Genomic DNA, 20,516 nt, shown 5'->3' with positions numbered 1-20,516 from the left:
TCCTGTGTCAAATGATCTCATGTCTGATGCTAAAATCAGGAGGAATAACTGTGATCTCACCTCTACCACCAGCAGGTCATCAGGGTGTATGTCTTCAATCTTTTGCTCCACCTGATCAGACAGCTTCGTAATGAGTTCTAACAGCACACGTCCTCGATAGGCCACACCCTCTCCCTATGTCAAAAAACACACACATAGGAACTTATTAAGTATTATTACATTAAGTAATATTAAAAGGGGGTATATGTAAGAATTCACATGTATTAATCACTTTTTTCATTACCAATGTGTGAACAGCTTGTAACAAAACTTCAAAAACAAGACCTTCCCCGACTTCCTAGGTTTTTTATGAAAGACTGTAGACTGTTTTTTAGAAAGACTCGGGACGTTTTGCAGAGAAAATCAAAAGTAACTTATGTTCATGCATGGTCCCAAAAGCCTCTCTTCTGTTCAATGGCACATGAAATGAATGCTTATACAATGTTTAGGATAATGCAGAATGAGCCATTCTGTACTGTAATGTCAATGTGTCATGCAAAGAAAAGTGATTTTCAAACATATCCACATCGCTATGATCAGATGCTTTCTTAACTGCTGTTTTCTCACCGCTGTCATTTTTTTTGTGTGTTTATTTTGTTATTGAGGGGAAAGCGTGCACATATTTACATATTGATCTAAACGTCGCTCTCAGCAGTGTGGATGACGTCTCGATGTTCTTTAACAGTATATCGCTACAAAAGTTATTTCCTATACATTTAGTTCTAAGCAAAAAACGAAAAAGAACTTCGCCGTGAGTTTATTTGTCACACCCTGATGTATTCGCGTGCATCTAACGTAGGCTAATCACAAACGCTAATACAAAATAAGCTAATACAAAATATGTATGTATAGTAAATCTCACCTTTCCCAGGTTTAGTGCCTCATGTGGGTCCGAGAAGGCTGTGAACTCTCTAGGGCTCCCATACATGTTGACAAAGCAGGGGCCAAAGGTCGGAAGAAAGCCTATATTGTCATCAACTTGTTGATATAAAAGAGCAAGAATTAGACACACAGCAGTAACCTCTAGCTTTAGGAGCAGTAAAAAATAAATAGGAAATTGCAAACGTGTTGACGCATTCAATGGCAAATACATTTGCCATTTAGTCATAGAAAACACCTTATCTAAAGACTAGCTGAATAAAGCTATAGGCAATTTATAAACTATAAGCACTATAGCCCAACAAAAGGAAAAATCTGACATAACCATTGGTGTGATCTATAGGAAGGGTAGCACAGATTTTTGAGATCAGAGAGACACACATACTGGTGCTGTGGAAGGTCCTGAGAAGGAACTCATCTGAGTGCAGAGAGAAATAAAAGTTGAGACAAAATAAGGATAGATGAAGTGAATATTGCAGGCAGTGCAGCCGATGCCATGCAAATGGGCCTTTATTAATCATGTCTGCACCAGACGTAGAGTTAAATTTGCACACCAAACTCACTCTATGCAACACACAATATATCACAACCAACTGCTAACTGCAAACTGCTAACATACTGAAACCAATTTCAGTTACACGAAAATATACTAGTAGTATTCAGTTTTTTTCCCTCAAATTCAGAGTAAAACATACAAGCTAATTTTGCACAACACACCCCAAAATGCAGTGTTAATTTCATTCTCGAGTTTCAAATCACTGCCAAATCATAACTTACATGATGACAATACGAAGTGATACAAAATCAAGACAACAAATCAGCTAGCAAACAACAAGTAGAGTTTTCCTCACTTCAACACTAGAACCAACACATTACGCAAAAAATGTGATGTCTCTCAACATTAACAAATGCACTTAAAGGTGAAGAATATTTTCTTTTGATGATACGTTACTTACAACTACTAGATAAATAGAGTAGACAGACACTACAAATAAATGTATTGATGCAGTTTGACTTCCCAAAGAGTGTGGCAAACACACTTCTGTCTGAGTAACTCAACATGTCAAGTTCTGGCTCAACCAATGTGAGTTTTGGGAAGGACTGACTGTAACAAGCTCTTGCACTGGGAACTGACAATTGACAAGATGTACCATTTTGCAGCAGGTATATTTGACGTTGTTAGTTGTGCAGAATTAATACACTTCATACACACCAATACACTATATAAACGGTTAGTATAGAGTAGTGGTTCTCCACCAGGGAGGGGTCTGGGGTGTCTTTGAATCTTATTGAGGACAATAGGGGCCTTTGGAGTCAAAAAGGTTGACAACCACTGATATAGAGAGTACAAAAGTTGCAAAGCAAGACAATGACCCTCTAGATTTGCCACTGCACTTAACAAAAGCCTTCAATCAAACTGTATTTTGAGAAGCAATTTTTACACAACAAAACACTGCCTACCCTCAATATCTCCTCCAGGGGCTGAGATTCTGGACATACATAAGTGTGTAGTGCCAATGACGTCATTGTGGCTAGCGCGATCCCTGAGAGAATGAGAATGGGAAGGTATGTAAGATAACACATTTTCATCATAAATAAAGCAATCCATATTAACATATGGTGGTTAGTTTATTTATTTATATAGCACAATAAAACAACTGTCGCTGACCATTGTGCTGTACAATTTTTTTTAAAGACAGACAACACCATTTAAAACAATAAAATAACATACAAAGACATTTACATACAGAAAAAACAAGCTCAAATAGACTCATAGTATAAGCCTTCTCTAAAAGGTATGTTTTGAGGTTTTTTTTAAACAGATTCTGTAGCGATTACCCTACAAGTAAGTTTTGCACATGTTCAACACATGAAAGAAAAATTGTACTCACCAATCTAAAATGCGTATCCTCATCTTTTCACACATGGATGGAAACTGGAGTGAAAAACAGACTGTTAATAAATCTATTGAAGGACTTGTTAGGTTGTTCTGGGAGGTGAGTGTATGTCATTTACCCTGATGGGCAAAGTGAGGCTCTGATTCCACTGAGGGTTGGCGTTTTTCTCCAGAATCTTACTACTCATCTAGAAATAGAAAAATATAATATCAGTACCTCTTGAGCAAATTATTAATCCTATAAAGCACGACATATAACAAAAAATAATATCATATCTGATACATTAGGCTTTTATGGCTCATATAGTATGATATAGGAGAATATGGAGCTCATACTCGAAGAGGAAGAGAAAAAAAAAAAAAGTATTTACATTAACATATCACGTTTTATTCAGAGGCCCAAACTGAGCAAAAATATGCAATATTTATCCAATAATTTAAATCAATGAGATTTTTATTACAGTATAGCAGACTTTTTACATTAAATGCACTTAAATATAGGTCTCACTCTATATCTGCCAATAATATATCATAGTAAGATGATATTTAAATGCTTAGTTTTATGATCAAAGCTCATGTTTTGTTTTGTGGGGAGCCAAACATATAATGCAGTGCAATGTAATACAATGACAATGAAAGATGTACAAATAAACATTCCTCAAAAGCCTGATCTATCATATTTGATACTCACATTTTAACAATATTTTTCTAATAAAAAAAAAGATATATGCATCATCAAGTAAACCACCGTTACTTTAGTCCAGTAAATGTTCATCTTGAAATATTACTAACAATAAAAAATGTATTCCTACGTTTACTTCATAAAATAGACTCGTCTATCTCAACCTGAATGGGGACATTTTTAGAATTATACTAAAAGGCCTTTTACTTGCTTAAAAGTAAGATGACAGAAGGCACGTAGTAGATTCTGAACAACAGGCATTTCAACATTTGATCATGTTGATAATTTAGAAATTTGAATATCAAATATGATACGGTGGGTTTAATAGGCTTAATACCTCATGATTCAACTAGTTAAAAAGACAGAAGTACCGTTTTTCCTGCAAAGTTGACCTCCACCAATGGATCCACCAGGTTCTTCCGATTGGTTTCAAAACCAAGGAAGTGTTTGACATCGTCTATAAGAGCATCATCCACTGCCAAAGGAGGAGAGCAGATTAACAGAAGTAAAGGCACAACCCTACACACAGACGTGTTTGATACTCACTCTGAGGCAGATCATCTGCCCTGTAAACTCTGACAGTAAACGAGGCTCCCCTCAGGGTAAGACCAGCTGGTCTCAACAGGTTCCCCTCTATATCCTCTTTTTCTTCCAGAACCTCTTTCTTATCCATCTAACACACAGAATTGATGTTTTCAAAAGAATGAGTGAAAACTTTAGTTCAATTTGTTAACATGCTGCTGCTGAATCATGCTCGATCTCTCTCTCTCACTTACCGGAGGTTCATCACCTGCAGCCAGCACACACATGCTGACCTTCAAATAACCTCTGGCCCCTGCAGAAAGATCATCAGGGTCTGACAGCAACAACCATTTCCTGAGAATAGCATGTCCTGTTCAGTGGAATAGAAAAAAACGGTTTAATATAAAACATCGGGGGGCATTTTAGCTTAATTGAGTCTAAAAAAACTAACATGTCCAGAGGTTTGTTTGTTCTTAGACACAATCAAAACGGTGCTTTGGACAGGAGCAATTAACATCACATTATGACTATGTGGTACTTACGGTGTTCATTATACACCATGCCAACATCCAGCTGAAAGAGAAAACACAAAACCAGCACTATTATTAGCAAAGCCTGAAATAACAGACACATGTGTGCTGGAAATGATAGATCTAAGAAAAAACATGCTTGTGCCCAGTAAAGAAAATCTAAATAAAGATATCCTGGAACTCACTGGAAATGAGAAGAAACCACCAAATGAAGACAGTGATTAACAAGAGAAGGACAGAGGGAAGAAAAATAAGAAATAAGAGCAAATCTACCTTGAATTCTCCAATAACATAGTCTTTCCGTAGCGACTTGGAGTCAAATACCTTTGAACGGACAGACAAGATAACTGCTGGTTTTTGTTCAATGAAACAACAACAACATTAATAATGATAATAATATAACTTACAGATAAAAATATAGGTTCATCAAAAAGATCTGAAGGTTTCTCATAGAAGTTTAGAAAGAAAGTCTGAAAGGAAAGAATATATGCGTATCATTACATCTGAGCATTTACTGAATTATTTACATAATTTTTATTCCCAGAGTGATAAAACAGGGGGAAAAAATAGTTACCTCGTCAAAAAATGGATTATTGCCCTTCTTGATGCGTGTTCTCTTCGTCTGTCCTCCAACTGAGACCTTGACAACTGGTTTAATGTTGACACCAGGGAGCTGCCTTCCCTCAATAATGCGCACCCGTACCTAAAATTAACATTCAATAAATAAATGTTTCTGGACTTTTGAAATCAAAATAACTCAGCTAACGATTGAATTATCACATAGGAAATTAAAGCACTTTTAAATGCTTAAATTGGTGGTTCTCGACTGGTTTTGTAAGTTTACATCAAATGGTGACAACACAGTATCAAAACTGTTCATGATACAAAAGTAAACAAAACATCCTTAAAATTAGAATTTTATTATAATTTAATAATAATCATCCATATTATAGTTACTATTGTTGTTACTGCTTATAATTATACTAAGTATTAATAATAAAATGTCCATGTTGGAATATGCCTAATTCAGCAGACCTCAACCAATGGCAAATTAATTTGACTATAAATTGTTTTGTTAGATGGATTTTATTGTTTTTATTTAGAATTTTTCTCCACAAATCTTTCATTTTAGTTGAGAACTACTGTACTCAGATTGTCAAGTACGTAGATGTACTTGAATATTGTAACTTTTTTTTAATTGTCCAATCAAAATTTTCAAAATCTAAATTAAACTCTTTAACGTCGTTTTCCAACGTTTATGAATAGATTGTCTTGCCTTGAGCAAATAAACAAGTTCACAGCCAAACATTTTTTTTTTACTTATTGCACAGTACTTTATATTACCACAAGGTGGCCCTATTTTCAAAGCAGAAGCACCATGAGAAAACGACAATTGCAAGAGTAGACAGTGATTGTCATGTGATACAGATACATACTTTAATTAGGGAGTCCATTCTGAACTGAGCAATAAGAAAACACTATTAATCGGATTTTTACAATTTATAGACAAAAAGTAATTTTTGTTGTTAGCATATGCTAAAAAAAAAAAATATCCCAAAATAATATATTTGAAGATTATGAAGGTGGCTTATTTTCAGACGTCTGTAGAGACTAGCCACACATGACAAAACAAATTGTGGATTCATAGAGACATAAAGAGATGCACAGTTGCACACCCAAACAAAGATTCATACTTATATACACACCTGGAGGTCCTGGGGTTTGTCAGACAGAGAGGATTTGTTTCCCTGGCGTTTCTTTTTCTTTAGGCCGTGGTTAAAGTTCGGTGGTGCCTTCTTGGGTGGTGCTGTAGGGGCCCCGATGTCCTGCCCCTGTGGCCCTGGTGTAGGTTCAGGCTCCTCCACCACCTCCATCATCAACATGCTCTCAGTGTCATCCTCGCCCAGAGTGTCCAATGAGAAAACTACACAGTCATATACACAAGTCAAATAAATCACACAAATATGTCATAATGATGCAGCCATTACAAACAAATATTAGTGAAATCAAATCTAGGCAATGAAACGTTTGCATCCTCTAACAGTGCATGTGTGTATGAATGGGACCTACTGTATATATTATGTTAGTAGACTGACCTGTAACTGTGTCCAGCTCCACTGGATTGTGCTGGGCCTCTGGGTGTGGAGGAGGCTGGAAGATGGGCACCATTCCTGGAGGAGGTGTGTAGGAAACCTGCAGGGTTACTGTGGCCTGGCAGAGGGAAAACAGATTGAAGATGTTTCGACACTTCTCAGAAAGACTAAAGAAAAGAGTGCAAGATCTGCAATGATGCAACAACAAATGTGCAACAAACATCTGTTTCCAAAAATAAATATTTGCTGTAATAAAACTCATAGTTGGAACTCTGATATTTTCTCATTATCTCACAGGCTGCCGTCAGTTATTCCTTAATACATTTATTTGTAATCTAGAATCTTAATAATTTTGAGGTGTATTGGTCCAGAATTATATTTATTATTCATACACCTACAGAAAACAAACACACAAACTACATCTGCAATATACAATAACCTGAGTATACTAATAGATGATAGGTGTAATTCTAATCTGCACTACCATACAAAAGTTTGGGATCAGTAAGATTTCTTTATAAAAATACAAATAAACTTTTATTCAGCAAGGATGAATTAAGACATTTTTATTTCAGATCAGATTACCATTTCAAATAAATGATGTCCCCATTTTTATAACCCGTACTTCATCGTACCCAAGAAAGTTATGGGTTACGGACGATCTTGGATCTGCGAGTCTTGAATCGGGTCTTTCATAAGCTCCCATTCACCCCCAAGATTGGTTTGCAGCGATTGACCTAAAGGATGCGTACTTCAATGCTTTGATTTTGCCTTGACACAGACCGTTCCTACGGTTTGCTTTCGAGGGTCGGGCATACCAGTACAAGGTTCTCCCCTTCGGTGGAGGGTGCCCTTGCCCCGTAAAGGGAAGTGGGCATCCGTATTCTCAACTATCTCGACGACTGGCTCATTCTAGCACACTCTCAAGATCTGTTGTGCGAGAACAGGAATCTGGTGCTCAAGCACCTCAGCAGTTTGGGGCTTCAGGTCAACTTCGGGTCCCCTATGCAGAGTATCTCTTTTCTCGGCATGGAGTTGGATTCGGTTAACACGACAGCCGTCTCACAAAGGAGCGTGCCCAGACGGTGCTGAGCTGCCTGAACTCATTCAGGGGCAGAACAGCTTTTCCACTGAAACAGTTTCAAAGACTCCTGGGGCATATGGCATCCGCAGCCACTGTAATGCCACTCGGATTGTTGAGACCGCTTCAGCACGGCTGAGTACCGAGATGGGCATGGGCATTGTTTATTATTTTGTAGCATTTTGTATTTGTGTATCATTGCTAAATGTCAAATTGAAAAATTACTTATCAAAGTTCTAAATGAAGATGTAGATGTATTGGGAGGGGTGGGAAAGAAAAGCTACATGATGGAGTTGTTTTTGAGATAAGACCGGTGTCAGGGTGATACCTTATAATGTACTTTCCTGTAATTATTTCCGGTTTCAGCTATTTCAAGAGCACACGGATGCAAAGGAGCTAAGAAAACCAACTCCACCTTTCCCTCTCCTTCGTTCTCTATCACCCAACGTCAAACTACACGCATAAATAACCACACAATTCCAGGAAGTGGCACTCTGTTGTGTAAGAAATAGCCTTGTAGTATTTCTTTCTTCTTAAATTTGTGGGACAGGGTTGGCATGAATTTGAGATACAAGTGAGGTACAGACTGTGGTAGATATGAAGATGGGATGTTGCTACCAACAATGAAGGTCCAGGCTTCATGTAGTTTCATCATTCAATGTAAATGTAAATGTGATAGACAATGTAAAATGAAATGTGAAGACAAACAGAGAAACGCACCCCAGTGCTGTTCCTTTTGGTGTCTACCAGGGACACAGTGAAAGTAGCAGCTAGGTTTGGAGAGTTGAGCACATCTCGAAGAGCTACTCGACACTCCCCCAGAAACCTGTGAAGATACACAAAGGATTATTTTAACAACTGACATGCTATTTAAAGATGAGGATTAACAATCTGATGCCAAGAAATAAAACACACACACATACGCAGTTACTAAAGCTAAAACAATTGTGACACATGACAAGTCATCTGACCCTGAATGACAGTTTTTTCATTGTCTGGACAACTTTTCTAAAAATTGCTGTTCTTCTGTGGCTTTCTGAGGCTCAGATAAGGTTTAAAAGGAAAGAGAAGACATGACAAACCGCCCTGACTCACTTCCTGTGAGCATTCCCTTCAATCCAATTGGCTTTTCCTTCCTTTTCTTTTCCTCCTCTCCTATTACTTTATTCCATCATTAAAGTGACAATATTTCACCCAAAATTCTGTTATGCTAATATAGCCTAGTATTCACTGGGTCTAACATTTGTTAACATTGAGAGTTAAAAGACAAAACTGAATTTCAGGTCTAATGATGTAAAAATATGCTTTAAATTAATCAAAAGTGACAGTAACGTTATAAAAAAAAATCAATTTAAAATAAATGTAGTTCTTTTTAACTTTCTATTCATCCAAGGATCCTGAAGAAAAATGTTGCACGGTTTCCACAAAAAAATATTAAGCAGCACAACTGTTTTCAACATTGAAAATATTTCTTGAGCACATAATCAGTACATTAAAAAGATTTCTGAAATGTGTGACCAATTTTGCGTTGCGTTCACAGGATGAAACTACATTTTAAAATAAATCAAAAATGAAAAGGTCCTGCACATTATCAGTACTTGCACACGTATCAAAATAGCTTTATTAACAATATTTCAGTTCCATGACCTTCATCAGGCATATGAAAAAAAAATATTAAAATAGAAAACCGTTATTTTAAATTGTAATAATATTTCACAAAATTACTGTTATTGCTGTATTTTTTCAGCCTTAGTGAGAATAAGGTATATTGCTTAGAAACTTAATTTAAGTGTCAGAGTGGGATTCTGTAGTAGATCAAAGACTGTATAATGTAATATAGATACTAATGTGTTAATATACTGTAGATAATGCCTATGATTTAAAAAACCTTAGTCACTCATTAGGGTGGCATTCAATACCTTTATAGCTGAACAAAGTGGCCTAAAATCAGATTAAGTAAGTCCTTTATCAGCCTAATGTCATGGGTATTAGATACAGAAAAAAACCAGTTGTGAACCACTTCTGGTAACGATGAGGATATGGGAACGCACAGCATATTGCGTGGCTGTTTACCACATTCCACACTTATACCACTAGTCATTTAAACAATGGCGCATTCCATAAATTCTACAGCTCTCCCAACTGAATTGTTAAGCAATTGTTTTATGTTGGCAGAGAAGTGGCTTTTGCAGATTATTCTGAGACACACTCTTACATTCTCATGAACAGAAAGTAAAAACATAGAACATGAGAGAGAGAAAGAAAGACCTTACCTATTCCTGCCCATTTTCTCATGGTCCTTGACAACAACATGAAGCTCTGCTGCAGAATCTAAAGGAACTCCCTTCAAGTCCCACTCAAAGCCCTGGAAGAAAGAAAAGGGAATGATGAAAAAGGTAAAGAATGACGACTTGGAAAGCATTATGGTAACAAGAAGTATTAGTGGTTCATTGATATTAGTCAATTAGATGTAAGAATCAATTAACCAACCTCGTTCCAGACAGGACTGACATTATTTTTGATGATTTTGGTCTTCTTTTTTGTTCCTACAAGAACATGAAAAAAGGAAAAGTACAGTTGGTGTGTTTGTGAGTTTTTCATGAGATATACACTACCGTTTAAAAGTTTCAAAATAAAGGTTTGAAAAACTATTTGATTAGGGAAATATCTTTTCAGATAGGGCATATGAGGACAGTCTATCTGACGTTATTTTTTGCAGTGGCTGGCCTCCAATAAATCCGTGATGACAATGTTTCAGTGAGAGGAAGATGGACAATGGGTATTAACTTCCACCTGACAAATACAGATGAAAGATTTCCAGAGGAACACAGATTAGGCTTGACATTGAGCCTGAATTGGTGAAGGACAATTAATAGTTGATCTAATGAGCAGACACACATTGCCAGTGTGTTTTGAGACCTCTTGCTACACTAGAGCTACAGTAGTCACATGCACAAACAAGTAGGCTACCAATAATATGGCATATCCACTGTATCCATACAAATCCCCACTGGTCAGTCACGCTATAAAGTGTTTTAGGAAAGAGCTCTGTTTATCTTCCTGTTTTGATCGTAGATGTCAAGAGATGTGAATAAAGCAAAAACAAGCTCCTTTGGTAGATATACACTCAGTTGCATTGTGGGAAAACCCTCTTTGCCTTCCTGAAATAGACCTAGAGCCAGAAGAGGACAACAAAAGATTCAGGAAAAAAGCAAACACTGGCATGCTATGACATCCTCGACCAGAATGTGATGGAAACTGGTTGGAATGTTCTTAACCATCTGACCCTCAAAGTCTTGGGCTTTATTTGGTGTGTATTTCAAAAACACATCCGATACTTATCAATGGGTGTATACATTCTGAGAAATAGCCAGGAAACCATACCTTTGTTATTAAAAATAACAAGACTGAGATGCTGGAGTTTTAGGCCGAGTCTAAATACATTTATTCAGTTAGTGGTAATGTTGTCAAAAGAACCCGTTCTTCGGTACCAAGTCAATACTTACATTTTAAAAACTGCAGTACTGTTAGTACTGAGTCAATCCATTGTGACCCATTACTTTCACGACAGGAGTAAACCTGAATTGACACAGAAGGCATAATCCATATATACAAAGTAATGCACTAATCAATGTCATCAGTGTTAATACCAGTTCAACTTTTACTAACTTGTACAATCCGGCCGTCACTTTTTTGACTGGGTCTGCCTTGATTATGATGCATACTTGTCAGTCACGTGTTTATTTGTACTATATTTCAAGTTTTGGTGTATAAGGCAAGGCAAGGCAAGGCAAGGCAAGGCAAGTTTATTTATATAGCACATTTCATACACAATGGCAATTCAAAGTGCTTTACATAGAAGAAATTAAAATAATAAAAAGAAATAAGAATAATTAAAACAGTTTAGAAAAATAAAATAAAATACAGTACTACAGTACAGTAAATAAAAGAGAACGTTATTATAGATCTTTCCTTCAAAGGATTCCCTTAAATCTTTCAACCATCTTTTAACCTTCAATCTTCTTACGACTTCCATCTATCAACTTTCCTTTAACTTTCTTTCTCCCTCATTTACTCACACGTTCTTTTCACTTTCTTTAGCACTGCGTTCACATTCTTTCTCAGACGAAAACTTTAATATCGTCATTTAAATACTGTTCTACTTTCAAACCCAAATTAATACACGTCACTTTCACATTATCACTTTCTTTTACCTTCTGATTGGGCATTTACAGTTTCGGGCTAAATGCCCTGCTGACATAGGAGAAATTAAAATAATTAAAAGAAATGAGAATAATTAAAACAGTTTAGAAAAATAAAATAAAATACAGTACAGTACAGTACAAACAGTCGGACGAACAGCGGCACAGTGCTCATTCAGTAAATGCACAGCTAAACAGAAGTGTTTTGAGTCTGGATTTGAATGTGACCACTGTAGGAGCACATCTGATCTCTTCTGGAAGCTGGTTCCAGCTGTGGCTGGCATAATAGCTAAAAGCAGACTCACCATGTTTAGAGTGAACCCTTGGTATTTCTAGCTGATATGATCCTAATGATCTGAGTGATCTGTTGGGTTTATATTCAGTGAGCATATCTGCAATGTATTGAGGTCCTAGGCCATTGAATGATTTATATACCAGTAGTAATACTTTAAAATCAATCCTAAATCTAACTGGGAGCCAGTGTAAAGACCTGAGGACTGGTGTGATATGTTCATATTTTCTGGTTCTGCTCAGAATCCTGGCGGCAGCGTTCTGTATGAGCTGCAACTGTCTTATGGTCTTTTTGGGAAGGCCAGTGAGGAGACCATTACAATAATCCACCCTGCTGGTGATGAAAGCATGCACAAGTTTCTCTAAGTCTTGTCTGGAAACAAAGCATCTAATTCTTGCAATATTTTTCAGATGATAGTATGCTGATTTAGTTATTGCTTTGACATGACTACTGAAACTAAGGTCTGACTCCAGTGTCACACCAAGATTCCTGACTTGATGTTTAGTTGTTTGACCCCTAGAGTGAAGGTATGCGTTCACCTTGAGAACTTCATCTTTGTTTCCAAACGCAATAACTTCAGTTTTGTCTTTGTTTAATTGAAGAAAGTTTTGACACATCCAACTGTTGACTTCGTCAATGCATCGGCACAAGGAGTCAATGGGGCTGTAATCATTAGGCGATAGGGCTAAGTACAGCTGTGTGTCGTCTGCATAGCTGTGGTAAGCAATTTGGTTATTTCTCATTATTTGGCTCATTGGGAGCATATACAGGTTGAACAGGAGTGGTGCAAGAATTGAGCCTTGAGGGACTCCGCATGTCATGGATGTCCACTCAGACTTATGGTCTCCTATACTAACATAATAACCTCTCCCATCTACGTATGACCTGAACCATTTTAGGACTATCCCAGAAATATATAATTCCATTGCTCTTTTCTCTTTTCTTTTCAAAATGTATGTATGACGCGTCAATTTTAAAATACGTTTAAGTCATTCATTACAGATATCTTAAATAGTATTTAGACTAGTCAAAACGTACTTAGAGATTTCTCAAATTGAATTTCTTACTAGAGTAACTATAATTGCAGATATCTCTAATTATCATTCTGTCTTGTCAAATTATAATTATGACTCGTCAAAATACAATTGTAACTATTTAAAATATATTTATGGATGGACTATAATTTGATATGCCAATTCCACCTGCTAGAGTGTGAGCACTCTGTGGACAGCGTGAAAAAGGTTTCCATTTACAACGTTGCATTGTTGCCAATTACAGACATGTTTGTTGAGCGTATGAACGCAATGGACAATCATAGGTGTTTAAGGTACACAAAACTGCATGTATTTTGCGGAAGAACATTATTTTGGCTTTGCGTCGGGTCTGCATGACTGTGCAGATGAATATGATTATCCTACAGCTCATAAAGCATTCACTAGGCTTAAGAGATATAACCAGCTTAGATGGAAAGGATCTCAAGCTGACTAGCTGAAGATGTTACTGTAGCTATACACATTAACAGACACAGGTACTTCCTTGAAAATAAATTCCAGCACAGCGCTACAACAATCCATAATGAAAGGACCCTTCACAGTAATACTTTACAATGAACTCAGTTAGAGAGCTACATATGGCAATTTATCTGTTCATTAAAATACCTTATTCAACTGCTGATTGATGATGTATTCACATTTTGGTTAATTTTGAACAAAAAAGTTACATAGTGTACCTTTAAGTTAGTCATAATCTGTAAAAAAAAAAAAAAAAACAGAATAGATCCGTGCATTGTGTCTTGTGGTGTATTGAACAAGACTTGCCACTTGCTCTATTACTTGGAATTTGTTTTTCTTTTTATTTATTTTTATTATCAATTTTTACTTATTTAAACAATATTTAAAGGCTACATGCTAATGTTTTAATGTATCATTTACTTATGAATAGCATTTAGAATCAAACATTTTCATTTATTTAATATTTTTCATTTTCAAGTAAGAAAAGTATTAAACTAAAGTAGTTACAATAGTGTTACGGTACCCAAATTGGCACAGAGAACTGTACAATTTTAGGGGTATTGGTACTGACTGAATTGTTGGTATTGTGACACCACTAGTTTGTATTAAACACAATCTAGATCTCATTTCTAGATGCAGAAGATACTGATACCATTTCAGCACTGCCAATGGTCTACATTTCTCTGTACAAAGTCTCATTCTGTATCTCTCTCTCTCTCTCTCTCTCTCTCTCTCTCTCTCTCTCTCTCTCGCGCAGTCTGCATATATTGTTGCTTACTCAGAGCTCAAACTAAGGACTCTGGCAGTTGGACCGGGAGGATGATTTGCTTCTGTGATGTCTATAAATGGAGATGGTATTTGATACCGTGCCTGAGGATAAAAACACTTACTGCAGCTACTTTTATGTCTTCCATCCCCTCTCCCTAACATTCACATAGACCGGAATTCACTGTATACACAAACAAATAATTAAGAAAACACAAGATTGTTCTGATTACAATGCAATCAGACCAGTTAGTAAATTGGCAGCAGTCAAGTCAAGTCAAGTCAAGTTTATTTGTATAGCGCTTTTCACAATACAGATTGCATCAAAGCAGCTTCACAGTATTAAATTAAAATAATACAACAAAGTTTGTTTCAAGAGGAATTTATTGATTGATAAAATTAAATTAAATATCCCCAAAATATCCCCAACTGAGCAAGCCAAAGGCAACAGTGGCAAGGAACCGAAAAACTCCATCAAGTGACCTAATGGTGTCCTAAAACTCCATCAGGTGCCTTAATGGAGAAAAAAAAAACCTTGGGAGAACCCAGGCTCAGTCGGGGGCCAGTTCTCCTCTGGCATTGGATAGAGGCCGGATTGTAGTTTGAACTGTAGGATTATATGAATGCCTGGCTGAAGAGATGCGACTTTAATCTAGTTTTAAACTGGGAGAGCGAGTCTGAGCAACGAACAGTATCAGGAAGACTATTCCAGAGTTTTGGAGCCAAATGTGAAAATGCTCTCCCTCCTTTGGTGGTTCTGGATATCCTAGGTATGACCAAAAGCCTTGAATTTAGTGATCTCAAAGAGCGCGATGGATTATAGGGCGATAGAAGATCCGTTAAATAGACTGGAGCTAAGCCGTTTAGGGCTTTATAAGTCAGTAGCAATACCTTGTAATTAATACGGAACTTTATAGGTAACCAATGCAGTGATGATAAAATCGGTGTTATATGATCATATTTTCTTGATCTCGTAAGAACTCTAGCGGCGGCATTTTGGACTAACTAGCAGTCTGAAACTAAAACCTAAAGATGCATATCTATACAATTATTAGAACAAAGTAAATGGAAAAACAAATAATAAAAAGGTGTGGCCGCGAAATGTGTTACAACCACAAGCCCTAAAGTAGTGACCTACTAGTTGTTCAACTCAGAATAAAGGTCAGAACACCTTATTTTCCTTCAATTGTTTGGTGTCATTGTTTATAGAGTGGATAGAGTGACTCAGTATCTGTTTCTGACAGAATGAGGGGAAGCCTTTACATCACATGAAAAAGAGGTGGAAAAAGAGATGACCCTCAGTAATGATACAGAGAGGAAGTTCTCAAGCTATGGCATAGAGTGCATGGAAAAGGGGGTTTAATGAATCTTTCAAACAAAATTTAAATAAATGTAATGAACAAAAAATCAATAAAGTAACGAGAATGAATGAACAAACAAACAAAAGAACAAATCAGTGTTAAAGGGTTAGTTCACAAAACATCTTTTTAATTCTGCCAATAATTGCTCGCCCTCATGTCATTCCAAATCCATGAGACATTTGTTTATCTTCTGAACACAAAAGAAGATTTTTTAATGAAATCTGAGAGTTTTCTGTCCCTCAGTTGACAGCAACTACCACTTTCAAGCCCCAGAAAGGCAGTAAAGACATCGTTAAAAGAAATCGATATGACTGCAGTAGTTTAACCTCAGTTATATGAAGAGACGTGAATGCTTTGTTTGCGGAAAAAAACAACAATTTACTACTTTATTCACAAAATATTTATCTGCAACGTGTTCACGAGAGCACCACGAACCATGCGTAGTTGCATAGGCTGATATAATAGTAAGTTTTAAAATTACTAACTCTGAAATAAATATAAGGCTAAATATATATATATAGAGAAATATTTTTTTTTAAATGACAAACTCGCATAACAAATTTGCTAAAACTTAAACTAAAATTTAAATAAAACTAAAATAAAAAATCATTTAAAATATGAATAAACTATAATAATATATAAATAATGCTAAAATAACACTGTAACGAATGAATGAATGAATATATAGCCAGATATAACCAAATTAGTGCTGCAACTATACAGCTCTCTTTGTAAAAACCAAAAGGATATATCTCTCACAAGTATATCCAAATGAAAGTCAGAAAATCTGTTTTCATGATATTGACGAAAACTGTTTCCGAAGATAATGATCACCAATGATCTGCTAAATAACACAGGCAGGAACTGCATTGTTTCTCTGAGCATCCTGCAAAAGCACATCAGAAAATAAATAAATGAAGTCATACTCAAAACAAAACCTCAACTTTATTAACTTAATATTTATTAACTTAATTATACTCATATGATTTTGTTGTTTTGTAATAATTGAGAATCAAATGGAATCACGATATAAGAAAGAAAGTGAAGAAATGATTTTGTTGCTATGGCAACTCGGAATACAAAAACACTTCAAGCTCATCAATCCCACACACTCACAAACGCATGTTCCTTTACATCCCTGTGCTGGAACAGGAAGCATGGAACAATGAGAGGAACTGCCACTCAGTTTGCAAGGTAGTCTAAAACCAGTGCCTGTCACATTCATTCATTCATTCAACACAAGAACTTATAAAATCATTAACAGAGCTCAGATTTATCCAGAAATCTTTAAGAATATCTAGCATTTTCCAGTGATATAATATCATCACTCTGCTATTGACTGTAATGATCTATTGATCTATCTAGAGTAAAGTTGTCATTTGTCATATATTTGTCAGAGATCTGCTATCTCTACCTTTCAACAAATGTCAGAATGACCCGTCAAAAAGGTCCTTCCAACTCTAACATGAAATTATTGAATCATTCATTGTGTAAAATAGTAATATTTTTAGTAAAGGGAAACGCTACCAAAGTTCTGCTCTCATGTTTCTTTTCCAGTTTGAAATTACAATTCCTGATCATTTTACATAAGCATCCACAATTAGCATCCATCAACCCAAAAGAGTCTCAAAGACCGAAATCTTAAGATCTTACTTTTTCATGCACTCAAAAAGCCTGTCAATCATATTTTTGGTGTCAATTCTTACCTCTGAATGTGACGCTAGCAAGTGGGTCGCTATGCCTCTCCCCCTTTTCTACATTTCTCAGGTTGGTCGCCTTCTGTAGCAAACACCTCAACATGCTGCCTTAATGCCCAAACTCTCCAACAAGAAACAGGCCAAACTAGCATCAGACCACAGAAGAGGGACAGATCCCGGCAGGACCCCCGCAAAGGTTTCTCTGAAGATAAACGCGTCCTGTGATCTTTAGGTCCAAAGCTGAAGATGAGCGTGATGTCCAGAATGGAATGTATCAGAGGTTGTAAAAGCCCACCACTATCCTGAGAAAATCGATTTCTTCCTACGTCTTTGATAAGGCGTCTGAATTGATAAATGAGTTTCACAATCTTCCCTTACAAGCACTTCTTAAGTGTGTACACAGAGACTGTCATGTAGGAACGTAGCATACTCTGGACCACACTTTCCTCTCCAGTGACCCTGCCCATAACTCAAGAGGAAATTTAAACATTTCCTGCAGCTTGTTCTTCTCTCTCCTTTACTACATTTTCTCTCTTACTATATTACTTTAACTTGTATATAGAAACCTTAAAGAATATAAAATCTTTATAAAATGCAGTGAACAACATCTTGTAACAATTAGTGTAAGCAAAGGTATTTGCGGATTTTAATGTTACCTGTCGACAGAGCCTACATCGATATACTAAAATCCACTCATTTAGGCACTTGCGCACATCAGTTTATCATAGAGAGTTCTTATATTATGTCAGTCTGTTATACCTCAAGAGTTTCTATGGTCTCTGTGTGGGCTTGATAATGGTTAGCTGACATTTCCAGTCGAGGAGCACCACCTACTGCCATGACTCAGTCAGACTGAACTGCCATGACTGCTCGTTTTGTTTTTATGTTAAAATACTTTCAACTATCCTTAATATGTAGAAACAACTACAAGTTGATTTAGCTGAAAAAGAAGAACACTTTGGCACTAAATATAGAGCCTCTTAACCAGCCTGACACAGCAAAAGTAGCTCAGCCAATTGCTTGAGTCTGGAGTGACTCTGCATTTGACCGACCAATCGCAGATGGATGGAATGTTCACGAAAGTGATGTCTTATTTTTGCTAAACATTTTGGTTATGCTAGCCTACACACTTTACCATTTAGCTTATAAACCATCCACAAAAAATGGATTGAGATGTTATGCTAAATTTACACTTCTGAAGTGGCATTTGCATCTTTCCACAGACTTTTTAATGCTGCTCAGAGGTGGCATAAATGCATTTACACAGCAAAAACTGTTTACTTTCATAATAGATGTTGAGATGGGTCAGAGAAAGCATAATCTAGTCTGACATTGCAACTTTACACTGAATTTTGAGCAGGCATAGACCAGCCTTAACTAGGCTGTGTATAGATATATGGATGAATTACAGGAGATTTAGTCAAAACATGGGTCATTATTATCTAGATTTCTGTATTTGAATTGACAGATCTTCCAAAACCTCAGCAATAAAAGATGCAGTAACAAAACAGCACAGATCAAATCAGTAAAACGAACACACTCTCATTATATTTATTCTAAAACACACCACTGAATGGATGTAATGAAAGGTAATGCTCTATTGTATTGATCTGATATGGTGGTTCACAGTAGCACTTTAACATAGCCATCTCTGATTGTGCCTGCTGGTATATGATTGCCTCATGACTAAAACAACGACAAGCCTTCTATTGAGCAAACAAGCTGCATTCCCCAAGAAACACAGAGGGTATAACCCCTTAGGGGGGGAATGAACTCCTACTCGTGTCTGTGAGGGGGGAGATAAACAACATTTGGTGCTCAAGAAACTTTCTTATAATTATCAATGTTGAAAACAGCTGTGCTGGTAAATATTTTTGAGGAAACCATATTACATCGTGTTTATTATTATCGTCTTTACTGTCACTTTTGATCAATTTAATGCGTGCTTGCTGAATAAAAGTATTGATTTCTATTTTTTTTTTTTAATGGTAGTGTATATAGTAGTAGTGTAGTGTATAGGGTAGTGTGGTAGTGCATATATATTGTGTGTGTGTGTGTGTGTGTGTGTGTGTGTGTGTGTGTGTGTGTGTGTGTGTGTGTGTGTGTGTGTGTGTGTGTGTGTGTGTGTGTGTGTGTGTGTGTGTGTTTTGGTCTTAATATTAAATGGTATCATCTTAATATATTTACAAAAGAAGAGAAAGAAATCAAACCGACAGAACACCTGGCTGACACAAGAGGAGCCTCTCTGGCCTGTCTTATGAATTATGGGCCCCTAAAAGCTTTGAACATAAAGCAAACAGGAGCCCCACATTGAACCAAACTGTGATGACATAGCATCTCTTAGAAACACAGAGCAGCTCTGCAGCACTCATTCAGACACACATATTCCAAGTGCAACAGGACACCCATAAACATAAACGAGAGAGAGAGAGAGAGAGAGAGAGAGAGAGAGAGAGACTGCAACTGCTTTTCCAATAATAGCCTGCTTGATGGAATGTCGAAAGTAGGAAGACTGACAACAAGGCAGTGAAAGAGAATGATTGTGATTGTGCAGAAAAGAGAGTGCCAGTCTAAGCAAACATATTTGATATAAAACCCTTCCTCATTTACCCTGGTCTGGCTCCTACCTTCATAAGTGACGGTGCAGTAGGCATCGCTGATGTCCTCATCATGCGTCAGCACATTCTCTGCGCACAGGATAAACACACGGAGCATGGGTGGACAGTAGTTACTGCAGGTTCCACTACTAGTAACACTTGTGAATCACAGTACAGCGCACTGTGGTCCCGCACAGAGATGGACCACTGGGGGTGTGTCAGGATCCTAAATAAGTCCCCAAAGGATCAATTTCACTCCACGACTAGAAAATGAAAATAGATGAAGAGAGTAGAGAGAGGAAAGAAAGAAAAGCTCTGCTACAAACTGTGCATAGGACAGCAGTCTAATGGGACTGTAGCTGGTGTAG

The 20,516-nt window shown here is 36.8% G+C and overlaps 1 protein-coding gene across 9 annotated transcripts in view; it reads right to left on the bottom strand.

The window, feature by feature from the left end:
• The window catches only part of dysf (dysferlin, limb girdle muscular dystrophy 2B (autosomal recessive)), a 77,908-nt gene extending 57,392 nt beyond the window's left edge, over positions 1-20,516 (bottom strand). For 6 of the 9 annotated variants that reach the window (XM_082147546.1, XM_082147547.1, XM_082147551.1 and 3 more), the window contains exons 1-18: positions 17,561-18,001; positions 10,214-10,269; positions 9,997-10,088; positions 8,444-8,549; positions 6,646-6,760; positions 6,256-6,473; positions 5,124-5,252; positions 4,957-5,019; positions 4,823-4,873; positions 4,562-4,592; positions 4,274-4,389; positions 4,044-4,170; positions 3,869-3,972; positions 2,935-3,003; positions 2,811-2,854; positions 2,380-2,462; positions 902-1,017; positions 61-174 (exon numbers count right to left, since the gene is read on the bottom strand). In XM_082147546.1, coding sequence (XP_082003672.1) covers positions 61-174; positions 902-1,017; positions 2,380-2,462; positions 2,811-2,854; positions 2,935-3,003; positions 3,869-3,972; positions 4,044-4,170; positions 4,274-4,389; positions 4,562-4,592; positions 4,823-4,873; positions 4,957-5,019; positions 5,124-5,252; positions 6,256-6,473; positions 6,646-6,760; positions 8,444-8,549; positions 9,997-10,088; positions 10,214-10,269; positions 17,561-17,654 — 1,728 coding nt within the window. In that variant the 5' untranslated portion in view covers positions 17,655-18,001. Of the gene's footprint in view, positions 1-60; positions 175-901; positions 1,018-2,379; positions 2,463-2,810; positions 2,855-2,934; positions 3,004-3,868; positions 3,973-4,043; positions 4,171-4,273; positions 4,390-4,561; positions 4,593-4,822; positions 4,874-4,956; positions 5,020-5,123; positions 5,253-6,255; positions 6,474-6,645; positions 6,761-8,443; positions 8,550-9,996; positions 10,089-10,213; positions 10,270-17,560; positions 18,002-20,178 lie in introns of those variants that run through there. The other 3 variants (XM_082147549.1, XM_082147554.1, XM_082147553.1) reach the window with 2 other exon arrangements.

The sequence above is a fragment of the Leuciscus leuciscus genome (genome assembly GCF_965113295.1).
Source record: "Leuciscus leuciscus genome assembly, chromosome: 2".
In the NCBI taxonomy this organism is placed as follows: domain Eukaryota; kingdom Metazoa; phylum Chordata; class Actinopteri; order Cypriniformes; family Leuciscidae; genus Leuciscus; species Leuciscus leuciscus.
This window is presented reverse-complemented; position numbering and strand designations above follow the sequence as displayed.